Source organism: Rhincodon typus, chromosome 48 (genome assembly GCF_021869965.1).
Source record: "Rhincodon typus isolate 14 chromosome 48, sRhiTyp1.1, whole genome shotgun sequence".
Classification (NCBI taxonomy): domain Eukaryota; kingdom Metazoa; phylum Chordata; class Chondrichthyes; order Orectolobiformes; family Rhincodontidae; genus Rhincodon; species Rhincodon typus.
The window spans coordinates 2,069,013-2,086,701 of NC_063379.1; the positions used below are offsets into that span (position 1 = coordinate 2,069,013).

Consider the following 17,689-nt stretch of genomic DNA (forward strand, 5'->3'; position numbering starts at 1 on the left):
ACATGGAGATTGTAAACCAGTTTCATTATATATAGTTGCATTAAAATGTGACTTGATAAATGGAGAAAATGTAGTGAGATTGTGAAACAAATTCCAATAGAAGGAATTTATGGTATTTTGCGAAATGACCTGGCAGATTTGAGCATATTGGCCTCACCATGGGTGGTAGAACAGTTGGTAGAAAATGGCATTGAGATAGAAGATTCTCTCTTACTTCTATTTCTTCTATTCTAAAATGTTCATGTGCCAAATCCTTTCTTTGAGATTATTGAAAACATAATAGAAGGATAACTGATTCACTTTTTTTCCAACAGAAAACATCGGTCCCTACTTCAGCTGAAGGGAGAAAGGTTGAAGGCAAAACTCATCATATACTGCAAGAAGCTACAAGAATCCCAGTGGCGGTACAGGTTAACTCCACAACATCTACAGCCTCGTCTGAGATGTGGATTCTCAGGAGAGAACTTAAAGCTTTGGGAGTAAACATCAAATTTCCTTTCTTTTCTTAATGTGAAATGGTGGCAGTCCCTAGTGTGCATTTACCCTTTTCTCTGCTCAAAATGTGAATTTGACAAGGGTTTGTTAAAGAACTATTTATTTCTGGAATTTGGTTGATCAATCTTGAGCTTGGTTAAAATTTCCAGTTCACATTCATTTAATCTTGGTTCTTTCAGCCAGGATTGCCTAAAGATTTGATTTAATTCAAACATTAGATGACTCAAAAGTCAGAATTATAGTGAACTCTGGGAAGCAAAGTGATAGTCTTCAGGAGAAAATGGACTGCTTTATGGGGTGTGCGAACCTGTGGGAGATGAAATTTAACCTGGTGAAATAATTGTTTCTGGTAACAAGACCAAAGAGAGGCAACATAAAATCATAGAATCATATAGAAGAGGCCCTTTGGCCCATCAAGTCTGCATCAACAAAAAATACTCTAAATCTACACTAGTCCCACTTTCCAGCATTTGGCCCGAGCTTTGAAAGTTATGACATGTCAAGTGCTCATCAAAGTACTTCTTAAAATTTGTGAAACTTCCTACATTCCAAATTCCCATCAGCCTCTGAGTGAAAATATTACCTCAAATTCCCTTCTAGACCTCTCAAACCTTTCACCTTAAAATTATGCCTCCTTGTTATTAACCCTTCAAATAAGGGGACCAGCTGTTCTCAATCCACCCTGTCCACACCCCTCATAATATTAGAAACCTCAGTGAGGTCCCCTCTCAGCCTTCTCTGTTCTAAAAAAAACAATCCAAGCTTATCCAGCTCTCTTCACAGGTAAACTGCTCCATTCCAGGCATGTGAATCTATGTCACAACTGATAAAGGCAAGTTTCCCATATGCCTTTTTAACCACAGGAAGGGTCACTGGACCCGAAACGTTAACTCTGACTTTTCTTCACAGATGCTGCCAGACCTGCTGAGCTTTTCTAGCAATTTCTGTTTTTGTTCCTGATTTACACCATCAGCAGTTCCTTCAATTTTCATTTTGCCTTTTTAACTACACTGTTAACTTGCCCTACTGTCTTCAGGAATCTGTGGACAAACACTCCAAGATTCCTCTGAGCTTCCTGGTATCCAACCATTCATTGACCACTTCTTTATTTTGTTACTTCCTCCTTCCTATTAGGGCTAAACTCCATCTGACCAATCTGCCTATATTGTCTTGTAACATAAGAATTTCTTTCTCATTGTCAATCACCTGGCCAATCTGCATGTCATCAGCAAATGCACTAATCATCCACCCCACATTACAAACAATAAGTGATCCAGCACTGATCCCTGTGGTATGCCAGTGGACCCTGGACTGCAGTCACATAAACAGCTTTCCACCATCAGTTTGCCAAGTTATTCTGGATCCCATCTGCTTTTACCTTCTTTATCAGTCTTCCATGTGGGACCTTGTCAAAAGCTTTACTGAAATCCATATAAACTACTACATCATCTGTGCTACTGGTCTACACACTGAATCACCTCCTTGAAGAGTTCAAACAAATTTGTTAGTCGTGACCCCTTCTGACAAAGTGTTTACTGACTATCCATAATCAAACCTGGCCTCTCCAAGTGGAGATTAATTCTCTCCTTCAGAATTTTCTCTAATTGTTTCTCTACCATTGATGTGAGACACACTTGTCTGTAATTCCCTGGTTTATCTCCACCACCCTTCTTGAAAAGTGAAACCACATTATCCTCCAGTCCTCTAACACCTCTCCTCTGACCACAGAAGAATTAAAAATTTGCATCAGAGTCCCTATAATTTCCTCCCTTGTCTCCCACAACAGTTTGGGATACAACTCATTCAGGGGATTTATTCACTTTTAAGTCCATGAAAGCCACTAATATCTTCTCACTCCCTATGTCAAACTGCTAAAGGAGTTCAAAATCCCTCTTACTGAATTCTGTACTGACATCCTCTTTCTTCGAAGTGAAGACTAATGTGAAGTTCTCATTTAATACCCTGCCAGTGTCCTCCACTTCCACGTACAGATTGCCCCCTTGGTTCCTAACAGACTCTACTCTTTTCTTGGTTATCCTCTTCCCTTTGATATACTTATAGAATATCTTTGGATTCTCCCTAAGCTTACCCAACAGTGTTTTTTCATGTCCCCCTCTTTAGTCTCCTAGTTGCTTTCTTAAACTTGCCCCCTGCACTTTCTATATTCCACTAAGGCCTCACTGATTTGCTCCTTTTGTACCTGTTAAAAGCCTCTTTAAAGGGTACAGTTCTAAAGGAGCTGCTGGAGGATAGGAACCTGGGTGCATAAATCATTGAAGGAGACACAAAGAGTTTAGAAAACAGTTAATAAAGCACACAAGTTCCTGGACTTTAACAATAGATGCATAAAGTCAAAAAGCAAGGAAGTTACGATTAACAACTAGTTCAGTCTCAAGCATTGACACCAATTCTGGGAAACACAATTTGAGGATGCCATAACCCACTCAGAGATAGTAAGAACTGCCGATGCTGGAGTCAGAGATAAGTCAGTGTGGAGCTGGAGGAACACAGCAGGCCAGGCAACATGAGGATGCTGTAAAGGCTTTAGGGAAGATGCAGAAAAGATTCATGAAAATAGTTGCAAGAATTAGGACAATGTTCTTGGATTGATCTATGAAGATAGATTAGACAAGCTACAACTGTTCTGTTTGGAGGTGAGAAGATTGAGACGAGATTTGATAGAGGTGTTCAAAATCGTAAAGGATGTGGGAAGAGTACAGTACAGTAATTAATTCTCGACCACAGGGGACCTTAGTGAGAGAGGCAAGTGATTAGAAAGCTTGAACAGTGCTAGTCTGCACCAAGCAGGTGGTAAGGCAAGGAGACAAGCCTCCATGAATTAGCACAGAAATTAAAACACATTTTTGCTATCTAGTTTACTGAGAAAACTGACCTCAGTGGAGTCGAGTGGAGAAACTGTTCCTGTTGGCAGGAGGATTGGAAACCAGAATTCACCAGTTGAAGGTCATTGGGGAAAAAGTGGCAATTTGAACAAGTATGTTTTATGCAGCCAGTGGTTAGGATCTGGAAGGCCTGGCTTGAAAGTGTGTGGAGACAGATACAGTTGTGTTTTTTAAAATTGAGTTAGATAATTGCATGAGAAAAAATTTGTGGAGCTACAGGGTAAAGGAAGACAACTGGGACTACATGAGTTGCTCTTGCAGACAGTTGGCATACACACAACTGTCTGAATGGTCTCTTTCTGTGCTGTCATAATTCTGTGGTTCATCAGAAGTTTTGTGGAAGTTTAAATTGTGTTTCTTCTGCTCTTTTTTGTGGGTATTGTGAAACTTGCTAACCATGTGAATGATAAAAACACATGGGACAGGCAAACCATTGAAAAAGTGATTTGGAATTTTGGATTCACATATTTTAAATCAACCGGTTCAGACATATTATGACATACCCCCAGAGCAGGTGGGACCTGAAGCCAAGCCTCTGGCCTATAAGTAGGGACACTACTACGACACTCTCATCATTTAATATACAGAGTTTTAATATTTCCAAATGTTCTAATAGTGAGAACAGCACTAGCATACTTGAGACACTCCATTAATAATATTGGCAGAATTTTATAGTATGAAAAGAAGTCCTTCAGCCCATCTTATCCACACAAGTCATTAAGCACCTATCTTTTGCAGTCACATTTTCCATAATTTAGCCCATAACCATGTATGCTATGTGTTTCAAGTGATCATCTAAATACTTCTTAGATGTTGTGAAGACCTCTACCCACCCTTTCAGGCAATGAATTCCAGATACTCACCACCACCAGAAGGAAAAATATTTCCTTTAATCCCCTCTAAATCTCCCGCTTCTTCTGTAAATCTATGCCTACTAGTTATTGATCCCTCTACAAAAGGGAGGAGATTTTTTCTGCCCTCACTTCTATGCGCATCATAACTTTGTACACATTAAATTTCCTCTCAGCGTTCCCTCCCCAAAGGAAAACTTCCACAGCCTATCTAGTCTCTCTTTATAGCTAAATCGCTCCAGCCCAGGTAACATCCTGATGGATCTCTTTTGTACCCTCTCCACTGCAATCAAATACTTGTGTTGGCAACCAGAACTGCACACAGTATTCCAACTGTGGTTTAACTAATGCCTTACACAGCTCCATCAAAAACTCCTTACCTTGTGTTCAATTTCTTGACTAATAAAGCCAAGCATCCAATATGCCTTCTTAACCACCTTACCTGCCTGTACTGTTGCCTTCAAGGATCTATGGACATGCACTGCAAGGTCCCTCTGATCCTCTGTATTTCCTAGGATCCTATCATTCAAATGTAATCACTGCTTGGTTTGTCCTCCCAAATACATTTCACTTTTTGGAATTAAGCTCCATTTCCTACTGTTTAGCCCATCTGACAAGCCATCCATCTCATCCTGTAGACTAAGGCTTTCTTCCTCACCACTTACTAATGAAACCGCCTATATTTGTGCCTACATCATTAATGCACATTGCAAATGACAAAGGACTCAGCACTGAACTCTGCAGTATGCCAATGGACATTGGAACAGGCTTCCAATTATAAAAACACCCTTTGACCTTTACCCTCTGCCTCATATTATGAAGCAAAATTTAAATTCAATTTGCAAAATTGCCTTGGATTCCATGGATTCTTGCCTTCTTGATCAATCTTCTATGTGACACCTTGCCAAAAACCTTATTCTAGTCCATGTAGACTACATCAACTGCCCTATACTCATCTACACACCCAGTCACCTCAGAAAATTTAAAACTTGTCAGACAATGATCTCCCTTTACAAAGTCATGCTAACTCTCCTTGATTAATCCTTGCCTCTCCAATCAGAGATTAATTAGGTCCCTCAGAATTTTTCCTGAAAATTTCACTACCACAGATGTTAGACTCAATGGCCTGTAAATTCCTGGTTTATTCCCTACCATCCTATTTGAAAAATGGCATGGTATTAGCTGTCTGCCAGTCATCTGGCACCTCTCCTGTGGCCAAGACAGTCACACTTTTGCTTTCAGCAGAGGCTAAGGTATAACAGCAAATATCAGGGTGATACCATATCAGTTACGTAAGGTGTGGTGAAATTGGTTTATGTCAATACAGCAAGGCTTACAGCAATTTAGGAATGATTTTATGCCAAGTCTGATCTTTATGTAAAACAAATGGGGTCATTTGACCATTGTGCCTGTGAGAAAGCCATCCAATTCATCCCACTCCTCACACCCTGCAATAATTTCTCCTTTAAATATTTATATCCTCTTTACTGTTGAATTTGCTTTTACCAGCTTTTTTGGAAGCACATATAACATGACTTCTTTTTATCTGTTTTACATGGAAATAAAAATCAAGGCTGGCATAGAAAGCACGAGTGATTCAACAAAAGCTCATATGGTACTGCCCCAAAGTTAACCACCAGCAGAGCAAGTTCATAAACAATTCCAACTTACAACTATCTATTAAGATTCTTTCAAAATAACTTAGAAATAACTGTTGTTACTCTCTGTTTTTAGCTCGGAAAAAAATTTCTCTCTGTTTTCTCTTCACTGTAGGCCACACAGATATTGGTTGGCATTATCCAGCTTATCTTCGGCGTCCCTCTCTCTGTTTCTCTGGTTTATTCAGTTGCGGGAAGATCTGGCGTAGCTTTTTGGACTGGAATTTGGGTCAGTTTCTCTTGGTTAGATTGTGGCAGTCTTGTGTGCTGAGGGTAACAACAGCCATTGTTATACACCACAACAAATTGCTGCCCTCACAAAGAGGCCTAATCAGAGTTTTGAGAGAGAGAGAGAGGACTCCTGATAAAATTGGTTAGATTTTACAAACTAAAAATTAGAAAGGTGCTCCTTCAAATAACGATATCAAGGTTTTGGAATTCTTGCCTGTAAAAGCAGTGGACGACAGTTTAATAAATAATGTTAATCCTGGGGTTGGTTAATTTCTTTTCAAGACATGGACCCAGTTTTGTTGAATGATAAACCAAACATGAAGGGTTGAATGGCCAACTCCTGTTCCTGTCTGCTGCACAGCCTCGTGAGGTGAGATTGCATGCCAGGAATTTGGGTGTAGAATTTGCTGGGTGGCCACTGGGCAGATGGACGATGACTCAAGATAGGCTGATCACCAAGTCTGAACTCCAGCCATGCCGACTCCTGTCTAACTCTGGGATGCCAAATGCTTTTTCATCTTGTGGAAAAGTATATATTTGGACCCCCTGTTGTGCTGAGCATAACTTAAATCTGAAATCCTCAATGTTTTGCACTGATTCAGATAAACTGCCCAGGAAAACCCAAAGAGACAAATGAAGCTTCTACCTCCTTATTTGGTATAAGTGTAGGGTTTTATTAAATTGCAGGATTGAGGTTTCACAATGTGTGATTTATAATGCATCCATTGATGCTTCATGCAAAATATGGGAGGAACACAGGAGGAATTTCCCATCATTATTGCATATTAACACCAATAACTTTTTGGATGGCTTTGAAGTAATTTGAACCCAGCTGTAACATTTTGCCATCTGACTGGTTTCTTTTCCAGTATATTATTTCAGGATCCTTCACCGTTGAGCTGAAGAGGAAGCCAACTAGATTTATTGTGAGTAGTCAAGAGTTTATGTTGCAAGTATGCATGTCCAGTTGCTGATTCTACTAGGAGCCTGTGTGCCCAATTAACAACACATGGAAGCCAGATTAGGAGATGAGCAGAAAAAAAATTACGCATTAAGACATTATTTTTTGGACTATGCTGCCTGAAAGGGTGATGAAAGTAGGAAATGTCAAAAAGACTACTGATCACATATGTAAAAGTCAAATCTTTAGTGACTGAGTGGTGTAAGATAATACTTAAGGAGGTAATTTATGACTCTCAGTAAAAGTATTTCCCAATATGAGGAAAGATTCTAGGAGAGGAATAAACCAACCATGGCTAACCAATGAAGCGTAAGAAAATATAAAAGGAAAGTAAAAAGCATATATGGAGGCAAAAGTCAATGATAGCCCCAAAGACTGGGATAAATTCAGATTTCAGTAAAGGAGAACTAAAAAGAGAAAGTAAATAAACTATGAGGGCAAGGAGTATAAAAACTGACACTAAGAACTTCAAATATATGAAAAGTAAGAAAGGGGTTAAAATGAACAAAGGCCCTCTTAGAAAATGAATCTGGGGAGCTAGTTATGGGGAATGAGGAAATGGCAACGGAGATTTTGCATCAGTCCTTATGGCGGAAGATGGTTTGAACAGCCCATTAATACTAAAGAATACGGGTGAGAATTAAGTACCATTACCATCACTAGAGTAGTAGTATTAGACAAACTAATGGGACTAAAGGCAGGTAAGTCCCCTGGTCCTGATGGCTACCATCCAAGAAACTTAAAAGAAGTAGCTGCCGAAGCAGTGGATGCATTGGTTGTAATTCTCCAAAAGTACTTAGATTCTGGAGAAGTACCGGAGGTTTGGAAAACTGCCAATGTGACACCCTTATTCAAAAAGCGAAGGAGACAAAAAGTAGGTAACTATGGGTTGATTAGCCTAACATTTATTGTTGGAAAACTGTTGGAATAAATTATTAAGGAAGTAATAACGGCACATTTCGAAAATCATAATCTAATCAAGCAGAATCAGTGTAGCTTCATGAAAGGGAAATTGTGTCTAACCAACATATTACAGTTTTTCGAGAAAGTCTCAACCAGAACAGATAAAGGGGAATCAGTAGATGTGTTCTATTTGGACTTCTAAAAGGCATTTGACAAGGTACCACCAAAAGGTTCAGTCAGAAGACTGTGGTTTTGAAGGTAGTGTATTGGTAGAAAATTGGCTAGTGAGCAGGAAACAGTGACTGGGGATAAGAGACAAAAATAAAAATTTCTGGCAAAATTCAGCCGGACTGGCAGCATCTGCAGGAAGAGAGTAGAGTTTTGAGTCCAGTAACTCTTATCAGAACTGGTGAGTCAGCAATTTCTGTTTTTGTTTCAGTTCTCTAGCATCTGCAGTCCTTTGTTTTATTTTAATGGGGTTAAGAGCTTTTTTTCTCATATTGGCAACCTGTAACAAGTCAGGTTCCACAGGGATCAGATACGGGACCGTAACTGTTTACAATATATATTAATGACTTGGAGGAAGGAAGCAGATGTATTGTAGCCAAATCTTCAGGCAATAGGAAAATAGGTGGAAAGGCAACTTGCAAGACGGATGAAAACAGTTTACAGAGAGATCTTGATAGATTAAGTAAATTAGCATGAAGTTGGCAAGTAAAGTATAATGTGATGTTCATTTTTGAAGGGTGACCAAAAGAACAGTATTATTTAATTGGTGAAAATCTACAGAAAGTTGCAACACAAAGGTACTTGAGGGTAATTGTGCACGAAACATAGGGTGTTTCCCTACTTTAAATGTAGGGAAATCTGACTGCAACATACAAGATGCTTGTAAGACCGCCTCGAAGCACTGAGAGCAATTTTGGTCTCCTTATTTAAAGAAAGGTGTCATTTCATTGGAGGCAGTTCAGAGAAGGTTCACTAGGGTGATCTCCAGTATGGAAAGATTGTCTTACAAACAAAGGCTAAACAAGTTGGGACTCTGCTCACTGAAGTTTAAAAGAATGAGGGGTGATCTCATGGAAGCATATCGGATTCTTAAGGGGCTTGACAGGATCAATGCTGAGAAGGTGTCTCTCCACATGTGAGAGTCCAGCACTAGAGGTCGTAGTCTCCGAAACAAAGGGTGCTAATTTAAAACTAAAACAAAGAGGAATTTCTTCTCTCAGAGGGTTGAGTGTCTTTGGGACTTCTTGTTACTGAGAGCTGTGGGTGAAGAGTCTTTGTGTATATTTAAGGCTGAGATATATAGATTATTGATTAGTAAGGGAATCAAAGGTTTCAGGGTAGGGCAGAATAGTGAATGTGAGGAATGTTCGATTAACCATGATCCATGAGCCTGGAACAGGCTCAAGAGGGAAATTGGGCTATTCCTATTTCTATTTCTTCTGTTTGTATGGTATGGGTTTTTTGGTCTGTTTTAACAGAATTGTTCAACTTCATGTGTTAAAATACGAAATCATAGAATGAGAAACAGGAGTCAAAAGGGAGCGAATAATCTAACCTTGCGTAAATAATAGGTCCTCCTCAGTCTCGTTGCTTTCCAATCAAGTCCATCCTCCTTCCCTCAAACAAATTGAGCATAGTGGAATTTGATAATAAGTAAAGTTTCCTTCTTCTACTTCTGGGAAAAGCTGTAATAGGTATTCAGTTATTGCAAGATTGATACTGCAGACCCTATTTGAAACATCGTATGTTCTTTGTTTATTGTACTTAGATGAAAGCAGGGCTACTTATGAATGGCGTCAGTGCTGTCGCAACAGCCATTGGCATCATAATATATTCCATCTCGCTACTTTTTACTCCAGCTCCTGAGCTCGTGTTTTTTTCTGTAAGTAATATATATTCCATGGTTCTTACAATACAAGCAGAAATAATTCTGCCTTATTTATGTGATATGTATCGCACAGCATACTTCCTTACAGGAAACCCAGTTCCTTAAAAGAGTGAAGTGTTATCAACTTTTTTCTTTTGTTTTAAGTTAACCTTATTTAATGGCAATTTTGCTATAAAATGTACCTACATGCTGTAAAAATAGAAAAAAAATAAAAATCTTGCAGCCCATTGAAATCATTTCTGCACCCTCCTCCAACCCCTACAACTCTCCTCATTTCCTAGGTGTAGGGCTGCACATATTGACTGACTGAAGGGGTGGAGCATCAGATATTGACACAACGAGGAAGTGGGGCTGCAGATATTAATATACTGACTTGGTGAGGCTGTCTATATGGAGCTGCTGATTTTAACACCCTTTTAATATTCGTTCATGGGATGTTGGTGTTGCTGGCTAGGCCCATACAGAAGTTGGTAACAAGCTGCTTTCTTGAATTGCTGCAGTCTTTGGGATGTAATTACACCCAGATTGCTGTCAGAAAGGGATTTTGACCCAGAGACAGGAGAAGCAATTATAATTCCAAGTCGGAATGTCGTGTGTCTTGTGGGTGGTGATGTTCATATGTAGCAGCTACTATTCTTCCTCTAGGTGGTAGAGGTTGTAGGTTAGATGACGAGCAAGCCTTGGTGAATTGCTGCAGTGCATCATTCATATGCTATATACTACTGCCTTTGAGTATCGATGGTGAAGGGAATGAATGTTGAGTGGTGGCTGAGGTGCTAATAAAGCAGGCAGTTTTGTCCTGAATAGTGTACCTTCTGTATTGTTGGAGCTGCACTGATCCAAGTAAGTAGAGAGTATTCCATCACATTCCTTACTACTGTCTTATGGATGCTGGAAAAGCTTTGCAGAAACAAAAGATGAGTTACTTGTTAGCCGCTGACCAGTTTATGTAGTCACAATATTTCCATGGCTGACTCAATTCTGATCTTTGGTAAATCCCAGGATGTTGCTAGTGAACTCAGCACTGGTAATGCCAGTAATGTCAAGAGGAGATAGTCAGGCTGTCTTTTGTTTGAGATGGTCATTGCCTGGCACTTCTGAGGCACGAATTTTACTTACCAGTCCAACCTGTATATTGTTGAGGTATTGCTGCAAATGGAAGCAGACTGTTTCAACATCCGAAAAGTTGCAAATGGTACTGATCATTGTACAATTTGTGAATCAATCACTATGTGCCTCCTGCAAGGAAGTGAAAAACACCTGAAGAAAAAGAGAGATTGAAGAACAGCAAGTCCTGGCAAACAAAGGTCTATCTGAATGAATGCCATTGAACTACCTTGCCAGTTTTCCTCCCAGACATAATACCAATTTTTTTTACCTGTCTGTGTGTTTAGGGGGACTTTTAAAACGGGGTTAGAGTTGTAACTAGTAATGTTATAGGTCAACAGTTCATAGTTATTTATCTATAGCTGGAATCTATTTATTTATAATAAATAACCATACATGTTAAATGCAGAAGCTGGTCCATATTTTCTATTAACCTGGATATAAATAGACAGATAAATTGGGGAATTTTACATACTTAAATCTTTAACTTTTGTGCACATGCCGGGAACTGCAAGGCTTGATTTCCAGCGTGCTGTCCCAGTGATATCCACTTCCAGTAGCAAGGAAACTCGACAGCTAGGGATCTGCCTACTGCTGCAGCCTTCATTTAATGTCGCAGATATTGATATCACACTAATACCTTCTGCCTGGATCACTGTTGAGAACTTGTTTTGGATTGCGCTTTGTTTGGTTCTTCTCCTCCGACCTTTCATGGGTGGCCCTGCCAAGAATTGAGACCTGATGCCATTGCTCTCAGGATAAACAGACACTCAAACCTGTCTCCCACAGCAAGGTAGCAATCGACAGAAAGGACATCATTCTGACCTCATCTCTAATTTGTGTGTGCTGCACACAGATGGGTAGTTTTCTACATTGTCAGATGGATGCCAGAGTTGCACCTCTGCAGCTTGGCTAGGAGTTTATCAAGTTCTATAGCACAAATCTTCAGTGCACTTGCTGGAATATCGTCAGAGACCATAGCCTTTTCAGTATTTAATGCATTCAGCTGTTGATTGATGTGGAATGAATTGAATTGATTGAAAACTGGCTCTGTGATAATGCAGGCTTCTGCAGCAGGCCTAGACAGATCATCCATTTACTGCTTCTGGTTGAGGATTGTTATGAATGATTCAGTCTTATCTTTCACATTGATGTGCTGGACTCCCCCATCAATGAAAGTGGGGCATATTTATGGAGCTTCCTAATAGTAGTTTAGCTGTTCATCACACTTAAGGACTAGATGCATAACACTGCAGTTTTGATCTGATTTGTTAGTTGTGGAATCGCTTAGCTCCACCTATCGCTTGCTGCTTATGCTGTTTGGCATGCAGTTAGTCCTGTTTCCACGATTTTTCACCAGATTGGCACCTCGTTTTTAGGTATAATCTATCTGAGTGACATCCAGTTCTAGTGGCAAGAAAACCTCGACAACTGAGGATCTACCTACTGCTGCAGTCTTTATGCAATGTCTCAGCTGTTGATATCACACAAGTACTTTCCACCTGGATCGCTGCATTCTTGATTGAATTAGGGTTGATCATCTGTCTTGACGATAATGGTAGAACAGGCCATGAGATTGCAGATTGTGTTTCCATACAATTTGGCTCCAAATTCAGCAGTTCAAAGTCTATGGAGGGTATTCTCAATGTGAAGGTGGGACTTTGTCTCCACAACAACTGCACAGTGGCCACTCTTACCAATACTGTCATGGGTAGCTGCATCTGCAGCAGGCATGTTGATGAGGGCAAGAATATTCTTCTTTCTGGTTGGTTCCCTCATCACCTGCCTTAGACCCAGTCTAGCAATTGTGTCCTTTGGGAGCAGCTTGGTCAGTATGGTGCTGCTGAGCCACTTTGGCGATGGATATTGAAGTCCCTTACCCAGAGTACATTCTGTGCTCTTGCCGGTCTCAGTGCTTCCTCCACTGTTGTTCAATATGGAGCACTGATTGATCAGTCGAGGACTAGGTGATACATGGAAATCAGCAGGAGCTTTGCTTGCTTTTGTTTGAACAGATGCTGCGACTTCATGATGTTTGGAGTCAATTTTAAGGATTCCCATGGCAACTTCTCCCAACTGTATACCATTATGTAGCCACTTTTGCAGGTCTGTCCTTTCGGTGGGACTGGACATAACCAGGGGTGGTGAAGGTGTTGTCTGGAAGGCATGATTCTGTGAGTATGACTGTGTCAGATTATTGCTTTACTAGATCTTATTCATCCCTGACCATTTTGGCACAAGATGCTGATAAGAAGGACTTTCGAGTCTAGACAAGGCTGTGTTTTCCATTGTCATTTCTAGTGCCTAGCTTGATGCCAGGTGGTCAGTTCAGTTTAATTCCTTTCCTTCCACTCTGCAGTAGCTTGGTACAACTAAGAGGCATTCTACATTGCTAGAGCAGTTTTGAGTTAACCACGTTGGTGTGGATCTAGAGTCAAATGTGGGTCTGACCAGGTAAGAACAACAGATTTTCTTCTGACAATTGAGCATTGTTTCATCATAACGTTTAGACTAGTTTTAAACTCCATATTTATTTATTAGTAGATTCAAACCCACATGCATCAACTCTGAATTACTAATCTAGTGACATTACTACTGCACCACTGAGGGAGTGGGGCTGTAGATATTTACACAGTCAGAGAGTGGAACAGCAGATTTTGACACCAGGGTGTGAGAATCGTAACACCGACACACTGAGGGAAATGAGGCTGCTATATACAGAAGTCACAGAATTACAGAATTATTATGGTATAGAAAGAGGCTGTTCAATCCATCACGTCTACACCAGATCTCTGAGCATTTTAAGTTAGTGCCAATTCTTGCCTTTTCCCCAATGCTGAATATTGTATCTACTTAAATAAACATCTAATGCCCTCTGAATTTATCAACTGAACGTGTCTCTACCATACTTGCAGGCAGTGCATTCCAAATCTAGACAACTCATCAAAAGTGTGGAAAAGATTGATCTAAAACATCAAATTTCTTCCTGTTACTCCCTATTTACTCTGTTCAGACCTTTCATGATCTTGAGAGCTACAATCAAATTTCATACTAGCCTTCACCAAAGAGAATAGACGCAACTTCTCCAATCTTTTCTCATAACTGAAGTTTCTGATCTCTGGAACTATTCTTGTAAAACTCTTCAGCATTCTTTCCAATATATTCACATCCATCCTATGATGGCATCCAAAGGTGTAGACAGTACTCCAGCTGAGGTCTAACCAGTGTCTTATACAAGTTCAGTACAACCTCACTACTCTTGTACTCTATACCTCTAATAATGAAGCCTAGAATACTATTTGCTGCTGTACGTGCCCTGCCACCCATTAACGATTTATGTACATGTACACCAAGTCTGTCTGTTCCTGCACACCCTTTAGAATAGTATCCTTTATTTTGAACTGTCTCTTCATGATTTTTGCAAAGTGCTCAGCGCATGCTTCTCTGTGCTGAACTTCATCTGCCACCTTTCCATCCACTCCTAAATCCGTCAATTATCCTTTTGTATATCCTCGTCTGATTATGATGCTTCCAAGTTTTGTATCAAGTGCTATTCTTGCAGAATAACTCTAGATGGCATACAAGTAGAGGTGTAATGAACACATAAGCCAACAAGTGCTGAAAAATACAGAATCCTCTAGACACACAAATGTCACTCATTATTTACGCTCTTGGGCCCTTTTCTTGCATCCACAGGCTCCAGTCAGACTCCTGTAATAACAACTTGCTTTTATACTGTGCATTTAACATTGTGAAATCTCCCAAAGCATTTCACCAAAGCATAATTTGGATAAAATGTGACCCTGAACTAATAAAGAGAGTTTGTAACTTGCACAAAAGCTTCTCCAAAGAGACAGGTCATAAGGACCATTTTAAATTGGGAAGAAGCAAGAGAAGTGGACAGGAATGGTGCAATGGCAATCAAATTGCCACAAAAGATCAGCATTTGGAGGAGATTTTATGATGCTGAAGGAGTTGATGTTAATAGCTGTTTCAACTTCAAAAACAATATTTTTCTGTTCTATTCATTTCCACTTTAGTAAAATGTTTATTATCTCTAATTTCATCAAAGGAAACGCTATGAGATCTGTATTTTGTTTTATAAAATCTTCCATCTTTTCAACAGACATCAACGTTTTCTTTAACAATAGCTCTCCTGCTGTTCACCGTGTTGGAGATGGCCATTGCAGTTATCATTGTTTTTTATAACTACAAGAGCTTATATCACTTTCAGAATGCTTACACTGCCTTGGTAAGAATACCTTGTACAGAGGATGGGAGGAACAAAGACAATAATTTATCAAACTTGTTGCTAGCAATGAGTCAATTTAAAAAAAAACGAAAGAGAAGTAATTGTTTAAAATGTGTTAGGATTAACAGCACAAATTAAACAAACCAAACAATTTAACCTAGGTGCTTATCCTAACTTCATTTCACGAGACCTTCATCTCACCCTATCAATATATCTTCTTTCCTTTCTCCCTCATGTTTCTATTCAGTTTCGCCTTAAATTAATTTACAACATTTACTTCAATTACTCCCTATGGGAGAGGAAAAACACACCATCTTTGACATTTAATGCAATTATCATCGCAAAATCTCCCACTATGAACATCCTAGAGGTTACTATTAACCAGAAACTGAACTAAACCCGCCACAGAAACTCTATGACTACAAGATCAGGTCAGAGGTTAGGAATTTTGCTGTATGTAACTCACTTCCTGACTCCCCAAAGCCTATCTACCATTTACAAGTCAGAAGCATGTTGGAATATTCCCCACTTGCTTGGATGAGCGCAGGTCTAACAACATGCAAGAAGCTTCACACCATCCAGGACAATACAACCCACTTGCTTAGCCCCACATCCACAAACCTAACTCTAATTCACACTGCTGTCACTGTGTGTCAGTGGTGGAGAGAGTGTACCATCTACCAGGTGCACTGCAGAAATGTAAGGCTACTCTAACAGCACCTTCCAAATCTCTGACCTCTACCACGTAGAAGGGCAATGGCAACAGATCTGTGGGAACACCACTACTTACAAGATGACCCCAAGCCACACATCATTCTGACTTGGAAGTATATCACCATTTTTTCATAACCACCAGGTCAAAATCATGGAAATTCCTTCCTGACAGCACTGTGGATAACCCTAAACCCAAAGGACTGCAGCAGTTCAAGAGGCAACTTGCCACCATTTATCCAGTGAAGTCAGGATGGACAATAAATGCTAGCCCAACTAGTGAAGCTCATATCCTATAGATGAACTTTAAAAATTCTTGATCTCCTCCTGAGGTCCCCAGCATCACAGATGCCAGTCTCCTACCAATTCAGATCACTATATGTGCTACTCAAGAAACAGCAAATGATGCTGGATAATACAAAGGTTATGAGCCCTGACAATATTTCAGCAACATTACCGAAGACTTGTGCTTCAGAACATGCCATACACACTCCTAGGCAAGCTGTTTCAGCTATAATACTGGCATCAACCTGGCAATGTAGAAAATTGCCAGGTATGTCTTGTTTACAAAAAGCAGGTCAAATCCAACCCTGCAAATCACCACCACAGTCAACTCCCCATCATCAAGTATGTTTAGAAGGTGCCATCAACAGTGCTATCATGCAGAACCTGCTCAACAATAGTCTGCTCACTGACACTCAGTTTAGATTTGGCGAGGGTCAACCCAGAATTTCCAAGGTGAGAGTGACAGCCCTTGACACCAAGTCCACACTTGATCGAGTATGGCATCAAGGATCTGTAATAGATCTAGAATCAATGAGAATCATGGCAAATCCTCTCCACTGGTTGCAGTCATTCTCAGCACAAAGGAAAATAGTTGTGGTTTTTGGAAGTCAGTCATCTCAGCTCCAGGACATCTCTGTACTAGTGCCTCCAGGTAGATAATTTATAATCAAACTGTTCAGAGATGTTATTACACAAATTTGGAGCAAGTGGTACTTCAATCCAGGCCTCCTGTCCCAGAGGTAGGCGTGCTACCACTATGCCACGAGTGCATTAGTTCCTCAGGGCAGTGTCTTAGGCCTAACCATCTTCAGCTGCTCCAATGATCTTCTATCCTTCAAAAGGTCAGAATGGAGCTGTTCACTGATAACCTGCACCAGTCGTGACTCCTCAGATACTGAAGCAATCCATGTCTATATGCAGTAAGACATGGATAGTATCCACATGTGTGCTGATAAGTGGCAAGTAATATCCACATTTCACAAGTGCCAGATAATGTCCATCTCCAAGAGAATCATCTTGCCTTATTCAATCATGCTTTGAAAGTTATTATTGAATCCTCATCCAACACCATTTCAGGCAACATGTTCTAATATCAACAATGAACTGCATAAAAAAAAACATTTGCTCATTTCTTCCTCTGGATCTTTTGGCAATCATTTTAAATCTGTGCCCTCTGGTTACCAACCCTCTTATCATTGGAAATAGTTTCTCTTTACTTACTCTATTAAAACCTCTCGTGGGTTCAAACATTTCTATTGAATCCCATGTTTCAATTCCAATCGAGATTTGTAAATCAAAATGATCATATTTGCCACATAATTCACAGATGAAGAAGTTACCAACAAGATTTCGAGATAACAAGGTGTAGAGCTGGATGAACACAGCAGGCCAAGCAGCATCAGAGGAGCAGGAAAGCTGACGTTTCGGATCTAGA

General features: G+C 40.0%; 1 protein-coding gene across 1 annotated transcript in view; it reads left to right on the top strand.

Annotated features, from left to right (window-relative positions):
* The window catches only part of LOC109922390, an 84,417-nt gene that overhangs the window by 16,074 nt on the left and 50,654 nt on the right, over positions 1-17,689 (top strand). The window contains exons 4-7 of the mRNA XM_048620746.1: positions 315-479; positions 6,023-6,136; positions 7,008-7,064; positions 15,133-15,258. Of these exons, the coding sequence (XP_048476703.1) occupies positions 315-479; positions 6,023-6,136; positions 7,008-7,064; positions 15,133-15,258 (462 nt within the window). The remainder of the gene's footprint in view (positions 1-314; positions 480-6,022; positions 6,137-7,007; positions 7,065-15,132; positions 15,259-17,689) is intronic.